The sequence below is a fragment of the Neolamprologus brichardi genome, chromosome 1 (genome assembly GCF_056152115.1).
Source record: "Neolamprologus brichardi isolate AB-2024 chromosome 1, ASM5615211v1, whole genome shotgun sequence".
In the NCBI taxonomy this organism is placed as follows: Eukaryota; Metazoa; Chordata; class Actinopteri; order Cichliformes; family Cichlidae; genus Neolamprologus; species Neolamprologus brichardi.
The window spans coordinates 12,267,701-12,284,357 of record NC_142104.1 but is presented as its reverse complement, the minus strand read 5'-3'; the positions used below and the strand labels follow the sequence as shown (position 1 = coordinate 12,284,357).

The 16,657-nt window shown below is 41.7% G+C and overlaps 1 protein-coding gene across 2 annotated transcripts in view; it reads left to right on the top strand.

Moving 5' to 3' along the window:
• sema4bb (sema domain, immunoglobulin domain (Ig), transmembrane domain (TM) and short cytoplasmic domain, (semaphorin) 4Bb) overlaps nt 1–16,657 on the top strand; it is a 64,368-nt gene that overhangs the window by 14,236 nt on the left and 33,475 nt on the right. For both annotated transcript variants that reach the window (XM_087830381.1, XM_006779847.3), the window contains exon 2: nt 10,073–10,512. In XM_087830381.1, the coding sequence (XP_087686507.1) occupies nt 10,392–10,512 (121 nt within the window). In that variant the 5' untranslated portion in view covers nt 10,073–10,391. The remainder of the gene's footprint in view (nt 1–10,072; nt 10,513–16,657) is intronic.

Sequence of the window (16,657 nt, the reverse complement as noted above, 5' to 3'; positions counted from 1 at the left end):
TAAGGTGACCCTTACTCTCCTTTAAGCACTTATCTCCTCTGCCAGTTCTGCTTCACTCACTCGTTTGAAATGATAATTGCTACTTCCTGCATGGCAAAGCCGAGCAGTATGTACACTAATGTAAAAAGGGGGTTTGAATATTCCTCAGAGCCAATTCTAGCTTTGGATCAGACTTGAAGCGTTGTCACATCATGGTGTAATTTCAACACTCTGTGGCTGTAGCATGTTGGAATAAATGTCACAGAAAGACAATTCCAGTAAGTAGCCTCATAGATGCCACTCAGGGATGTAAAATCACTGGGTTCCTGCATTTCAATGAATGCCTTTGACTCTGACACACAGACGTGATGGGATCATGGAAACGGAGCACGTACTGTAGTTAAACAATTAACACACATCTCGCTGGTAGCTTAAGGTCATGCAAAGCCAATTAAGGCACATTCAGTACTCGGCCTGGTACGTGATTAACATAAGAGAAGGAGGTGTGGCACATAGAACTGGATGAACTGCTGAGTGCATGTATAAGGATTCAAATGAACACCAACCAAACATGTTACACTGCAACACTTTGCTTCAGTTCTCTGGTAGCTCTGTTACTACTTTAAAACAACCTGTTTAGGGACATTTTACTGTGGGAATACATCAGGCATGGTTGCGTCGCTTGACTTCTGGAGCTGTTTACATACACTAAAGACAAAGCTTGCAGTTTCACCAGATGCACCCAAAAAAAGCAGGTTTCTGCTCTGCATCGCTTTAAAAAAAGTTTTGTTTTGTGTTTGCTATCGGTAGACCAGGTGCTTCACATCTGAAATGCTCTTAGGTAGGTTGAAGCTGTGCAGAGCATGGAGCAAAACTAAAGATGAAAAACACACCAAAAGATCTTTTAAGTTTCTGGATGCTGACCTGGAGCCTCTTGCAGGTTTTCTGTGGTTTCTCGTGCCATGAGATTGGTAGTCGGGGGAGACCTTCATGGACAACACTTATGTTGAGCCATCCTGCTGAAACTAGATCAGATTGGTATCTAGCAAGGAAGCCAGGTAAATGCCTCCAAGCATTTCCTTTGTATGCGGGGTGGAGCACAGTGGGCGAGGCGGATACGATCGGGGACTGTTGCAACAATGAATGTTTAAATGGTTAACATGACATGAATATCAAGACTCAATGGTTTTAAAGTTGTTCCTGATTAGATTATTTTACAAATAACCGGCGATCTATACATGCCTTCTTGGTCATAAACTGTCAGATACATTGGTACTACTCTTTACCTCGAACAAGAGATGTCTGTCATAAATGCTTACTAGTCTTATTAATGCTGTCATTTATAATTTATTATGGTTAGGATTTTGCTGAACTCATTGCCTCTGTGTGTTAATTGTCAAAGCAGATTAACAAATTGTGGACATTTGGATATATTGTGCTTTCAGTAAGTCCGCTTTGTGTCTGCTACGCTAAAAAGGAGCTTTGATCTAAATTCATTTCTATGCAGTGGCAGTTTGAACCATGAGTGAGCGAGTATTTGGGGGTTTATGGAAAGTGACTGGGTTATGAACTGAAGACCAGGACTTGCTGTTTGGTCACAGGCAAATTTTCTTCACAGCGAATGCCTAATTTGCTTAGTTTTTCCAGTAATTTTATCATTTGAAAGTCATTAAAAATCCTTTTGTATCTGAATCCAGAAGGGAGATACCACAGCAGGATGCATTACAGCCAGTCATCAACACAAAGATGATTCTGTGAATAATTAATAACTCATGCAGGGAAAAGTCATCTTCCTCGTATCAATCTGGGATCACACATATGAATAAGTAATTGAGTACTTAATTGAGTTTCAGTTCTCAGGAGTTCCACATTAGTGTCTGATGATTCCCAGTACAGTGCACAGGTAGTGGATTACAGCTCACAAGTCAGTATTGCTTCTTAGATTTCCCTCTTCTTTGCTTTTTCAAACTTTGTGTGTATCAAACTGCTTGGTCTGAAATCTGTGAAGCAATTTTTTGAGATGGATGTCGACCATTTGTGGATATTTGCATAAAGAAAATGGAAAAAGTTATAGTAAATGAACAGGTCCTGATAAGCAGTCATATCTGATTTTTGAACCGTTTGTACAAATTTGGCTCTTTCAGAGGAAGTTTGCCTTTAGGCACCAGGATTCCCAGTTCACAGCTGCTCCATATTAAAGAGCAAAACGTTGGAGCATGCATAAAGGTTTTCATTTCATTCCAGGTTAAAATCTCTTCTGTGTGCTGACACCGAGGTCTCCATTTGGTTTCAGAGCCAAGAATAAAAATTCACATTACCTGCAGGGTAGAAATTATATTGGAGAGGCAGTAGAACACTATCACAACGTTTCCCAACCAGAAGCCGTGGGTGGATAAAACCATCCGCGACGCTCTGAGATCCCGCACAGCTGCCTACAACACGGGACTCACGACGGGGGACATGGACCTGTACAAAGCCGCGTCATATAACGTGCGGAAGGCGGTGAAAGAGGCGAAGCAGCGCTACGGGAGGAAACTAGAGTCACAACTCCAACAGAGTGACTCTAGGAGCCTGTGGCGGGGACTAAGGACAATAACGGATTATAAAGCACCAACAACCGGTATGACGAACACGGCCGTGACTCTGGCAGATGAGCTGAACACTTTCTATGCTCGCTTCGAGGCTGCGGCTAAGGACTCCAACGATGCTAGTGCTAGCGGCGCTAACGGCTGCAGACAGGAAGATACTGCCAGCACCGGAAACGTGCTCGTCATCTCCGAGCATGAAGTAAGGAGAGCCTTCAAGAGAGTGAACACCAGGAAAGCAGCAGGACCAGACGGCATCCCAGGTCGTATCCTCAGAGCCTGCGCATACCAGCTAGCTCCTGTGTTCACTGAGATATTCAACATCTCTTTATCTCAGTCGGTGATCCCCACATGCTTCAAAGAGTCCATCATTGTTCCTGTCCCAAAGAAACCCCACCCTGCTTCTCTCAATGACTATCGCCCTGTAGCCCTCACCTCAGTAGTGATGAAGTGCTTTGAACGCCTGGTCAGAGACTTCATCATTTCTTCACTACCAGACACACTGGACCCACTACAGTTCGCTTACCGTCCAAATCGTTCCACAGACGATGCCATCTCTCATCTCCTCCACACATCACTTACTCACTTGGACACTAGAAGGGGGAATTATGTTAAAATGCTCTTCATAGACTACAGCTCTGCATTTAATACCATAATTCCCTCCACACTCACCACCAAGCTGGAGCATCTGGGACTCAGCTCATCTATGTGTCAGTGGATCTCCAACTTCCTAACTGGCAGACCACAGGCAGTAAGGATGGGCGGACATGTCTCAGCCTCCACCATTCTCAGCACTGGAGCCCCCCAGGGGTGTGTTCTGAGCCCCCTGCTGTACTCCTTGTACACATATGACTGTGTGGCCACTACCAGCTCCACCACCATCATCAAGTTTGCTGACGACACCGTCGTGGTGGGCCTGATCTCTGACAACAACGAGACGCCCTACCTGAAGGAGATTAGGAATCTGGAGAACTGGTGCCAGAGGAACAACCTCCTTCTAAACGTCAGTAAGACAAAGGAGTTGATAGTGGACTTCAGCACTAAGCAGGAGAGGAACTACCAGACCCCCGTCATCAACGAGTGCCCAGTGGAGAGAGTGGACAGCTTCAAATACCTCGGAGTTCACATCACGCAGGACCTGTCATGGTCCTGTCACATCAACACCGTGGTGAAAAAGGCCTGTCAGCGTCTCTACCACCTCAGACGCTTGAGAGACTTCCGACTGCCCCCCAAGGTGCTCAGGAACTTTTACTCCTGCACCATAGAGAGCATCCTGACGGGAAACATCTTAACCTGGTTCGGGAACAGCACCATGCAGGACAGACGAGCTCTACAGAGGGTTGTGCGTTCAGCTGAGCGCACCATCCGCTCCGAGCTCCCTGACCTGCACTCAATCTACAGCAGGCGGTGCTGGACCAAGGCCAGGAAGATCGTGAAGGACCTCAGCCATCCCAACAACGGACTGTTCTCTCTGTTGAGGTCAGGAAAGAGATTCCGCTCCCTGAAGACCAACACAGAGAGACTGAGGAGGAGCTTCTTCCCGCAGGCGATACGGTCTCTCAATCACACCACCACACAGTACTGACCCACACATATAGTTCTTACACACACACTGGACATTCTGGACATTTGTTTACACTTCATCACTTTAAGCATATTTGCACTGCACAAGACACTGTATAATGTGGATTGCAGCTGCTGTTATTGTGTGTATATATATTTATATTTCTCTTACATTCTTATAAATGTCTATACTTTGTATTTTGTTGTACAGTTATCTTATTTTCAACTTTAATTTATATATTTTATCTTATTCTTTCCCAGTTAAATTTACCCTTCATTCTTTTTGTGTTGTACAGTTATCTCATTCTTAACTTAATTTTTTTATATTTTATTTTATTCCTTCCTGGTTAAATTTACCCTTTTTTATTTTCATATTTATTTATTTCCTATCTTATTCATAGCCTTTTCTTTTTCTTTAGGTCACGAGCAGTTGTCCAAGCATTTCACTACATATCATACTGTGTATGACTGTGTATGTGACAAATAAAAAAAAAAAAAAAAAATTTGAATTTGAATTTGAACATTTTGTGTTCATGTTTTTCTTTTTCTCTTTTCTCTTCTGTTGAATAAATAAGTGAAAGCAGAGAGGAAGCCTCCTTATTGATGGCCTTCATTGATGCACTTTTGTATTTATATTTTATTACTTTATGCTTTTGAGAATATTTACTTTCAGTCCACTTTCAGTTGCCTGATCTAGAGGAAGTTCCTTTCAAGAAGCAAAGACAAAAATATTTTGATGGAAAAATGTTTTTTTTTTCTTTGTTTTTGTTTTTTTTTCAAAGCCCGCATTGTTGAGTTATGAGGAGGTTGTCCATATAGAAACCACTCAAAGGCTTCTGAGAGAGGATATCCTGAAGATTTCTCTGATAGAAGTAGCTAGGAAAGAAAGAAGCCAATTTAGCACTACTGTAGAGGCACTCAAGATTTTAGCCAAATTTGAGTGTGGACTTCCTGTTTTTAAAAGTCCACCTCGTTTGAGTATGTTATCACCATGGTGATGATCAGAACCCTTTTTGAGATGGGTTGAATTTGCGTAGGATAATACGCTTGTCTCTCTTTTTTCTTTTTGTTTTTAAGAAAAAGTAATTGTAGCTTAAGAGTGACATCTACATGCGAGTTTGCAGGCTACTGTAGTTTGCAATTAATGACATCATCGCAGTTGTCTACACATCTCTGTTGTCTGACATCTTTATTCCTGAGCTCTCTCATCCAGACATGCTGACTCATGCTTAACCGTCATGTAAACTCACAGAGTCACTGTGATGATGAATTCACTATGTGCTCTGCCAGCTTAGCAAACAATTGGTGCTGTCTCAACTGCTGCACTGGGTGCTTATGGTTTATTTTTAACCCAGTCGTGATTTATTTAGCACGCTCCCTTCTTGGTGTGGGAGCAGTCTGCTCACCTGAAAGTTTTCCTTCTACTACCCACAGTCCTATTCCCTGGTGGACAGAGTAAGCGTTAACGTTTCACCTAATGTTCCTGCAAAGTAGCGCATGCAATGTTTTACCTCGCGGATATTTGAAAAGTAGTTCACCTTTTACCCCTGATTCATTGAGATTCAGAAAGGTTAAAGCTAGTTTAACCTATTAACTATTTATCTGATGATGTGTTCTTTAAAAATAAAGTAAATATTACCGGTATGTCTATCAAAGTGGGTTGAAAAAACAATTTGGAGTGCATGCCATTGATTTGGGTGGGGAAAAAAATGTACCTCCCTCAGCGATCTTAACTGCTTGATTTTTGCAATAATTATGCATTGCGCACCCAAGAAAGCAGGCTGCTAGTCTGAGTTATGATGACAGACACAGTAAGGAGTCTCTGCCTTGTCAGTCGCCTGCTGAGGCGATCTTTGCCGAAGATAATAGCTCCACAAATCTTTTGTAAATAGTGATCTAAACCCAAGAGGCCACATTAAACATTAACGTTAACATTTATTTGATTTAAACATTGCTGTCCTTTTTTGTTACTGGAAGAAGTCATTGCATCGTTTTGGATACAGTTCCCCAAAGTCACCCTTAAATCTGCCCTGACGGACACAGATAAGATTTGATGGCAACTTGTGCAATTAAAAATGCTTTTATAGTTCCCTTTCACTTAGATGTGCTCATGATACTGTTAATGGATTGGACCGCAGCCTAATCTACCCTCATGTCAAACTCAGTCATACTGCTCTCATCACAAGGTCCTGCCTGGCTGCTGATTATCTCCATAAGTGCCTCATTTTGTGCCAAAGACCAAATGTGAGACAAGTCACTTTGCAGAGAAGAGTTATTGAGATTTCGTAGCCTAGCACAAAGCCCAGTCTTTTAATCAAGAGTTAGCCGAATGGTTAGCATTCATGCTGCTACCTTTCCAATGAACTCGACATGACCTGACGGAGTGTAACGCCCAATGTGTCTTTCACATCCTTTTGCCATATGAACAGATGCAGGAATTAATAGGGAGCCTCGAGGGAGGTTCAGAAGGTTAATGAATCTGTAGCTTTAAGCAATATGGCACCAGATTCACCCTTCACAGATACAAGGAGCAGCAGACCCTCGCCTGCATGAGCAGATGGGTCCAGTGGCATTGAGTATAGTTGCTCACTTTTACTGTAACAGCTCTGGTTGAATAGAATTCTAATCCTATAAATCCTATAATTGTTACGTCTAATTAGATCACTTTCTTTGGTCGAGCACTTGCTGTCAAATATGATTTAATGCTTATTAATATTTAGTACTTTTTTCCCAGACCCTTGTTGCATTGCTTTTCAGATTGGATTAGGACACTGCATGAGTACTTTGACTAAAATGCATTTACGTATGATGGGGTCTTTTTAAAATCTGAAAGAAAAGAGGATGAATGCAGCATTACATCAGTTTACTTGGCCTTCGCGCCCTTGTTAAGGCTGAACAGATCTGCCTGAGGCCTGCAAAGTGTCCATCTAGTGCTCCTCAGGCACCGGGCCCAGTTATATGAACATTTATGAGTCATCATGCGTCTTGGATTCCCCAGATACCTTGTTTCCTATTCGGGTGCATGGGCCTCTTGCTATTGGCGTAGTTTTGTCAAAAAAGACAAAACAAACTTTTTATTTTCTCTTTTATTGAGGCCAATATTTCTGTAAGGAGGCAGATGAGTAAACTGACTGAAAACTAAAAGTAAATGTGTTTTTGTTTTTGTTTTTTGGCTTAATTCTTTGGTAGAAGTCACGACTAGGTGTGTATGTGATAGGTCTGAATGTTTTTGCTGTAATTAAGCAAACACGACTGTATAAAATGTGTTCTGAACCAATTAAATTGGAACCAAATTACTCATGACTGAAATTTGGGTGAAATTTTTGGTGGGCATTAGCTACATTTTTGAGGTGGTAAAAGGTCAATTTAAGTGTGTTGAGATATTTCTTCATGCATTACTGCCCTAAAGAGTTTGATGAATTAGGAAGCTTTTAAGCAGAGTGGCAGGAAACACTTCTAACAGCACGCCTCTCTTTTCATTAAAATTTAAAACACTTGCAGTTACATAAGGATGTGCCCTGGGAACATGGAGGCTTGAGGTGTGCAAGAGATGCTGGGCAGCCAAGCTTGTTGTCCCAGCAGGCATGAGAGGGACCACCGGAGGCAAAAGGAAATGTTAGAGTACCGTGGGTGGATGTTTCAGCCTACAGTGACTCAGCTAGCTTCAGTGGAGCAGCAAGAACCACAGCAGGCCTCGCAGTGAAGTGAAGAGTGACACAGACATATTAGTTGGATGCTGCAGACCCCGGGGAGACCAGGGTGTGACACTGAGATACAGATGCATTCAAGTCAGCTCCCCACTCTTCAGACTGGGCAGATAGCAGAGTATGTTAAAAAGTATTATTCAGGCTGCTCAAAAGTTTAAAATGGTACTTTCCAGCTGGGCCCTACCTCCGCAGATGCCCAGGAGCTACTTATTGTCCCACGCTCATCTTGGTCTGCTGTATTTATTGGTTGTCATAAATATTTGCATGAGGTCTTCAGGGAGTTCCTTCAATGATGCAAGAGACGCCATGTGCTCTGCAGTGTTTACTTTCTAAACCTAACCACCTCTGTGGGTTCTTCAGGGAGGCATCTAGCACTGCCGGGCAATAAGGAGTATTATAGTTATATCAAACACGAGGGCTTTACTGAGCTCACTGAACAGAGGCATCTGTACTCCGGTCAGGTTATTGGTGAATTCATAAGAATCAAATAATAGCTTGCACTCTGGTTTAGGTTTGAAAACACTGGCAAATATATGATCTACGGCTATTTTGGGTGTACAACAGGCATGCGGTATTGCTGTAAGGAGTCAGTAAGGCCATCACTTGGACCAAGATTGAAATATATTGCAAGCGTGCATACCCCACCTCAGACAGGGTTGTAATAACTTTGGTGATCCCCTGGACTTTCAACTCGCATCATCACTGGGTCAAAATTTTAGAAAATACTTCTCCAGGCTTACAAAAACAGTCTAGGCTCTTGGGTTTTTTTTTCACAGCTCTTATTGATTCAGTATCTGTGCTCTCATGACATTGCTTTTGGTGAAAGAAATGCTTTGTTTTCAGTGAAAAAACTCATAAAAAGGTGCAACCTGTGTTCAGTTTCAAATGGTAAACAAGCAAAGTTTCAACTAGATAGTAAACTGAGAGAGAGCTCAAAAAGCCATCTTCCTCAGGTTTTGTTGGAGACCAACATGAAAGTGCTAATCACAAATATCCTTTCTTCTACGCAGGTTGGCGTCCACATTCTGGACAGGTGGCTTCGGATGGTTAAGTGTTAGTTTTGTCTGACGCAGCTATCATAAAGCTGCTCATTTCCTGCTTTAAAGTATTGCACTGGTCATTTACTTAATTTCTACCTTGCTCATATACAATTTTATTTCACAGGAAAAGAGGGGTTTTTTTTCTCGTGGCTACAGCTCCGGTTCATCATAACCTCTTTGAACCAGCAGGCAGTAATTAATAAAAATAGACCATGACTGTAATAGACCACTGTTTCTGTCACTGGCTAGCAAAGGCAGAAATGTTTCAACACCTAGTTGCAATAAACGTGACCTCAAAGGAAACATAATGCATTTTCATATTTGAAGGTTTGGGTGTTAACAATTTGTGTTGTCCTCAAACAAGCAAAAATAAATTATGACAGGTTTGATGTCGTTTCAAAAAAACTCCGAAGGTTGAAACGAATGGGCTGGTGCTTACTTTAAGTGCTTTTCAATAAAACTGACAGCCCACAAAGCACAAAAATACCAGTATAGATTTACATAACATGCTTCTGATCTGTGTACTCACACAAAGCAAATAAAAGCTGTTCATTGCACCTTCTTGTGACAAATTACCAGGCTGTCTTGGGAGTCACTGTTCTTTTATTTCCCCACATAGCCACAAAATTGGAGCCAGACTCCCGTATTATCTTCTAGGGGGATCGCTCACCGATTTGTTGACAGCATAATTAAATACAGAGATTAAAAAAAAATCTAGTAGGCGTTTCGTCTTTCAAACAGCAAATTGGATATTCACTTAGACTTAAGTTTGTGAAACCCTTCAAGCTACCAGATGATGAGTATTTTCATTTTAGCTGGTTAGAGTGCTGAATGATCTGTTTTGTTGAGTTTTCTTTGTGGCAGAAAAAAACTAAAACAAAAGGTTGTTTGTTCACTTTTGAAAGCTGAGGGGCAGATGGATGTGGAAGGTCATTTTTGGGTGATGCCGTTGTTGCTGGCAAAACTAATGAACACTCCTCTCAAATAACAGCTGTTTGAATTAAAATCCACAGCATCCTCTAGAATGAGCCCCTGCTTGAATGTATTAGTCATTTTACGTTTGTAGTTTATGGTTATACGCTGGATAAGGATCTGTTATTCCAGCTTGTGTTTCATCTTTTTTTTTTTTTTTTTTTTTTTTTTTAAACTGTTGTTGGAACGCACATAAAGAAAAAACTTCTCTCTCTCCTTTCCACAGATCCAAGATGACTTTAACTAAGTGGAGTCTGGTTGGAGCTTAGCACTGATCCACCGCAGAGCACTATGAGAAGATGAAATCCTGCAGCCTTTAATCCAGAAAGGATTCCCCTTCTCTAGACTAAGAGGCTACAAACTGTATGTAAAGACCACTGGGAATACAAGACTCGAATCAAGGACACGATCCACCCCCCTCTGACTTGCAGGAAGATGGGAGTGAGAAAATAACCCTCTGTGGCATCAATAGGAGTTTAATGTGTTCAAAGGAATCTTAAAACAAACTGTGTACATCCGTGTTCATCTTAGACAAGCAGGCAACCATGTGGACATTAACTGGGACTGTCCACTGTCTTCCTGCTGCTGCACTGCTATTGGCTAGCTTTCTCCAGTCAGTGATCGCCACCGAGGAAGATGTCATACCTCGCATCAGTTTCCCATACAGTAAGTGTAATTAGTTTTCACTGATGACCAGTTGTGGCTTAACATTGTGGCTGTGAGTGAGTTTTGGCATTATTTCTCCAAAATCTGCAGGTCTGTGCATATCACCGTAATGGTTTCCTTTTTTACATCCTTTCATAAAAAAAACTACAACAACCAAATGTAAAGAGAAATTTTTAATATTACATGCAAATGACCCTGTCTTAAAAGCCTTTTTCTTTGGATGCTTAAAATAAAATGCAAATGCCACAACAATAAAGTATAAATATAATATTGCTCGTCTCGGTTTGCAAATCAAGCAAATAAAACATGAACAGAATTAAATAGAGGACTCGTTTCAGCACTGTGAACTCACAACAGTGCTTCTTTTTTTTTTTTTTTTTTACTTGCTCCTACTTCATTACTGAGGTTTTATTATCCTCATTTTCAGCTCTATATTTTTATGCTCGTACTTCATTACGGTAGCTATGCATGATTCAGTTCAAATTAACCCTGATTTATCGTATTCTGGGGGCTTGGTACAGCTTCTCAATTTTAGTTTACTTCAGCTTTTTTCTGATTGCACCTCTGAAAGAACAGGTGAGTGTTGCTTGTGTGTGTGTCTGAGAGATATCGTTTATTATTTGTATTTGTTAATTTGTTTGTCTGCAACAGTCTTGTAAATAGGGTATTGAGTAATTTTATGACAGGCTGTCTTATCCTGTTGAAAGCAGCTATCAGAAGATGAGACACTGTTGTTGCAAAGGGATTGATATGGACAGCAACAATGTTTTAAACAACCATCATTTGGTACTAAGGGGCCCAAAGTGTGCCAGGATAAAGTCCTCCACACTATTACACAACTACCAACAACCTAAACCATTGATACGAGTTGGGACAGATTCATGCTTGTTTTTGCTTTGTTTAGTTTTTTTAATACCAATTTTTGACCCTACCATCCGAATGTTGCAACAGAAATCGAGACTCATCGGATGAGGCGATGTTTTTTCGATGTTGGTGAGTGCATGTGAACTATAGCCGTAGTTTCTTGTTCTTAGCTGACAGAAGTGGCACCCCGTGTTAGCTTCTGCTGCTTCAAGGTTCAATGTATTCAACGATGCTCTACTGCATGTTTTGGTTGTAAAAAGCCATTGCTTGAGTTACTGTGGCCTTCCTGTCAGCTGGAATCGGGCCTTTCTTCTTTGACCTATGGCATCAACAAGCCATTTTCACACAGAACTGGCACTCATTGGGAACCAGCCAGTGAGTGCCAGAAATCTGCCCCATTAGTTGTAATTTCAGCAAATGATAAGCCACCACCTAGAAATGAGAAACCTGCTTTCATCTTTCTTCTGAACTTAAAGAGACAAAAATATTGAGTATTAAGTTGAGAATGCACAGCTGTTTCTACTGAAAACATTATGTGCTGAATATGTAACCGACATAACGGTAGTAAATAAAGGGGGCAGGGCCAGTTTTTCACAGTGTAACATAATAAATATCAGTGATGAGCAAAAACAACATACACAGCTGCAACAAGTCTGCAGGGAAAGAGGCTGTGGAGCAGTGTGTGCATAGATACATGTACGAAACCACAAGTGACTACAGGCCCAGCCCAGAAACACATATGCCAACTTAAGGACAACCGCACTACAAACATCTCTGCATAGATACATGAAATTACAAGTTTTGTTCCCTGAGGGTTTTTTTTCATATTAGATGTCACTTCACACAAAATTTACTGTCTCTCTTGTGTTTTGTTTTCTTTCTCTTTTTTTTTCCCCTCTTGGGCCTTGACAGAAAGATTGGGGGAAAATATGCATAACACGTGACTCTGCAGAGTTCAGAGCAAATGAAGTGCAACAATTTGGGGCCCAGTAGCTGCTCTGTAGCACATACAGTCTGGCATCATACCTTCAAAGGCACTTGGTTGCTCCGCGCTTTTTGCTTCTAATTGACCTTTTGCTAATGTGCGACTGAGTGAAACAATTTATGATACAAATATAAACTTAATGTGTCTCCTGGCAAAATCCACTGATTGAATGGGAGACCTTTTTGCACCCGACTTCATCATTGTATGTAATTACTCCGCACACACTGCCACACGTTCTATTATAACAACTGTGGATTAAGCTTCCATAATTTAAACACATGCCGCTGTTTTCCTGTATTTGCTCTGCCGACAGCTTTTTGGTAATTGATTGATGCATTATGGAAGCTTGTGACAAATGAGGTAGCTGTTTGGATGTGGCTCACAGGGGAAATTGACTGATTTTTTTTTTTTTTTTTCCCCCTCCTCTCAGGAAAGTCTCACTAAACACATTTCAACATTCTGAATTAGAGCTGTTGAAATGTGCAGTTTTACATGGCCAACAAGATGCTCCTTAAAATTAGCTTCTCGCTTCATTCGTTCATCTGTCTGTTCTCATCCAGGCAAATGGTTTAGTCAAACATTAACCACAGCATAAGTTCATAAAGGTTTAGAGGTATATTGGCTCCTTTAAGCACACCTGCCTGAATTTGAAGCCCCTCCCCCCCAGAAGGTTTGTTTCCTTTCCTCTTTAGCCACTTTAGTGAGCCGTCATCCTGTGATTCACATGCACCACCTCAAATTAGCATCTCTCATACCCAAGAACAACCTTTCACATCCTTAAGCCATTTAGCTTATTTCTCTAAGAGCTGAATAGACTAAATTGGCCCAAGGCTGGTTCCCAGCAAGTGAGTGTTTTGCAAACCACTGATGTTTCTTTCTTCCCCCCTACTTTGCCTCACTCCACGCGGCATTCATCATCTTAAATTCATGTATTTTGACATGAACGATGAGTGATTGAGGTTGTCAGCTGGAGAGCATAAGTAGTAGTGTGAGAAAACTGCTTTTCAACTGACAATTTCGTGTAGAAAGTCTTATTTAAAAGTCACTGGCACTGATTATAAGCTGTTTAATGAGACAACAGCTTTGCACAAACACTAGCATGCTTCATATATAAACTAACTTTTGTTTGACCTCCACCACTGCTGCAAAACATGTAAAGCAGGTCACCTCTTTACATCGCCGTTTCTGATTGGCATTGTCTGTAAGAAAAGGGGGACCCGGCCTGTTTTCTGGAGAGAGCACCCTTGCCCTCCTCCTTGAAAAGCATCCCTCTTCCTTTTTGTCCTCCTTCCCTCTCTCCTCATCCTTCCTTCTCTCCTAATGAGCAAGCTAATCTCTCATGTGTAGTGAGTAGGGGTTTTTGTGGTTGCTGCAAAGGGAGAGCTTGTCTGTTTTTCATTATGGTTCTTGAGCAGAGGCAGAGCAGCACAAAAGATCATGGGACTTGGAGCTGTAAGCAATGGTTAGGCATACAGCGTGTATCCCTGTTAGTTATCAGAAGCTTCTCAGACAGTACTTTCTGAAGAGGTGCACTGAAGAGATGGATTATTTTTGTCCTTTAATTTTCTTTTCTTTTCAGTTTAATCAAGGAGACATTTGAGTTCAGACTTGAGTACGTTAACTACAGTGTTTGTCACACACATATTTGGGCGAGCCACCCAACTAAATTCTATTTTGCAATCTGTCTTTTTTTTTTTTTTTTTTCCCCCCCCACAATCCACTGACACAGTCTCTTCAGTACTGGACAAACTCCTCACTTTTATTTTTGGAAAGTTATCACTAACCAGCTAGGCCCACTGTCCAACATACTCTCAAGTTAACCATTATAGATTGTAGATGAGAAGGGTAGTATATCCAAAACCTTCAGCAGATGGAGAACTGCTTCAACTGACAGTAGCTCCTTTTCCATTAGTACCCATTCGGATCGACTCGCCAAGGTTTTCAAGGTTTTCCAATAGGTGATAGTAGCCGGTACAAGGAGCTCCAATAGTACCTACTCAACTGGACAGGTACTAAAATGTGATGTCGTAAGACTGCATGCCACCATTTGACTGGTCAGTGGAGACACTCAATGAGTCATGAGAGCATCTCGTTCACAAAAATCAAATCTGCCATTTTTAAGACCCGGCAACGAGGGAAATGGTTAGGGGAAAAAAAACAGTGCTGTGGTCCCCGAGTCTGCTGAAAAGTGACAGATCAAGCAGCAGGTATATCATTGCCTCGACGTCCACCTTTGTTGTAGCATTTGTGTTGCATACTAATTGCGTCACGGGACGCTCAGCTAACAGCAAACATTAGGTGGGACACGATTGTAATGGAAAACCAGTTGATCCGAGTCGAGTTGTGGCAAGTAGGACAGAGTATGTACTAATGGAAAAAGGGGCTTAAATTGAGCTCACTATGACTGCAGCAGAAGGGCTTTTGCTGCTGTGGAGACCGTAAAGTTTCCGTCCACAGGATGAGGAACTTACTGGAGAGTAGTATCCATCCACCTCTACATCCATTTTCTGCCACTTCTCTGCTTAGACTACCACCCCTGAAAGCAGAGTTGCCTGGACCTCCCTCTCCCTGGCCACCTCTAGGTCTTCCAAGGGACACAGAGGCTTTCCTAGACCACAAAGTAATCCCCCCAGGGTGTCCTGGGCCTCTCGCCAGTAGGACACGCCCAAACCACATCAGCTGGCTTCTTTCAATGTAGAGGGGTAGCAGATCTACTCTGAGCCCCTCCCAAATGACCAAACGCTTCACCCTTTCTCTAATAGACATTTTCCGCTAGTACCTACTCAACTTAAAAGTACGGGGTTTCAGTTGTTTCCCATTACAATTGAGTACTAATGTGCGTGGGCTTGTTATAGCAAATGACATCATTTGTATGCGACACAAACTGCATAACAGTGGAAGTTGAGATATGGTATTCTGCTGCTCGGTGTATGGCTTTTTGTTAGACTGAAGGACCACATTGGGGTTTTTTTTATTTAGTCATTTACTTCATTGCCATGTTTCAAAATTGGCGGATTTTTGTGAGGAGCCACCCTCATGAGTCATCAAAATTTGTCACTGACTGGCCACCGGTGGCATACAGTCCAACGTTTCATTTTTGGATCAGTTCAGATTAAGTGGAAACCGTCTAAGTAGATACCCTGTACCAGGTCCTACAACCTAATTGAGAAACCTTAAAATCCAAGTTGAGTTAAACTGAGCTGTGAAGGTACTAGGAGAGCTCCCATAAAGCTCCTTTTCCACAACACCCTACAAAGGAAGGTCGTTTCAGCCGCTTGCAACCACTGCTCATGTTTATAGATTAAAGTTGTAACGTAGATTGACTGGTAAATCAGCAGCATTGCTGTCACACTCAGCTCTCTTTACCACAACAGACTGATATAGAATCCACATCACTACCAATCCATGCCAATGTTTGCATTTACTGCTTTACTCTACTCTGTCGTAAAGAAGTCCCCAGGATACTTGAACTGCTACCATTGGAGTAGCAATCTGCCTTGACCCGGAGTGGGCACATCACCTTCTTCTGGCACCAGACTTGGAGATGCTAATTCACATTCCTGTTGTTTCACACTCGGATGCAGTTTGCTCCAATGCATGCTGAGGTCAGCTACTGATGAATCCAGAAGAAATCATCCGCAAAAGGCAGAGGTAATCCTGAGGTCACCAAACTGGTAACCATCTGCTGCTTGGCTGTGCCTAGAAAGTCTGTCCATAAAGGTTATGAACCAAGTCGGTAACAAAAGTATATGGTATCTTAAGATTGTGTGGTTGTGCTTGCTTTTGTGTCCATGCGTGCCCAAACACACCCTGTACCCCTACCGCCACCACAGTCTAATTATTTGGGGAACTAAATTGAATATCATCGTTTTAGTGCTGTTAATCATCTTCCTCTTGAATCAATAATTTGACCTTAAAGAAATATGCTTAGAGATGCTTGAAATGATTGCCTCATAGCAGTGTCTGTCTGTTAGGGATAATGCGACAGCAGAGAAAACATTGTAGCCTTACTCACACTGAAGGAAAAACGTGCTTTTACATTTCAGTGGATTTTTGTACAGATTGAACAAGCTCTCTAAATGCCAGATAATCGTGTTCTACATTAAACACAGTACTTCAGTGGTGCGTTTTAATGTGATTAGGTGCTGATCGCCTCCCTCCACCCATTCCTTTGTTCCCTTTTTATTACTGCTTTTTGGTTTCTAGTTGGTTTAAGGCACAAGACACAACACAGATGAGTTCAAATCAATTCTTGCTGCTATATTTAAATCTAATGTGTAAGTTTCCTACGATTCC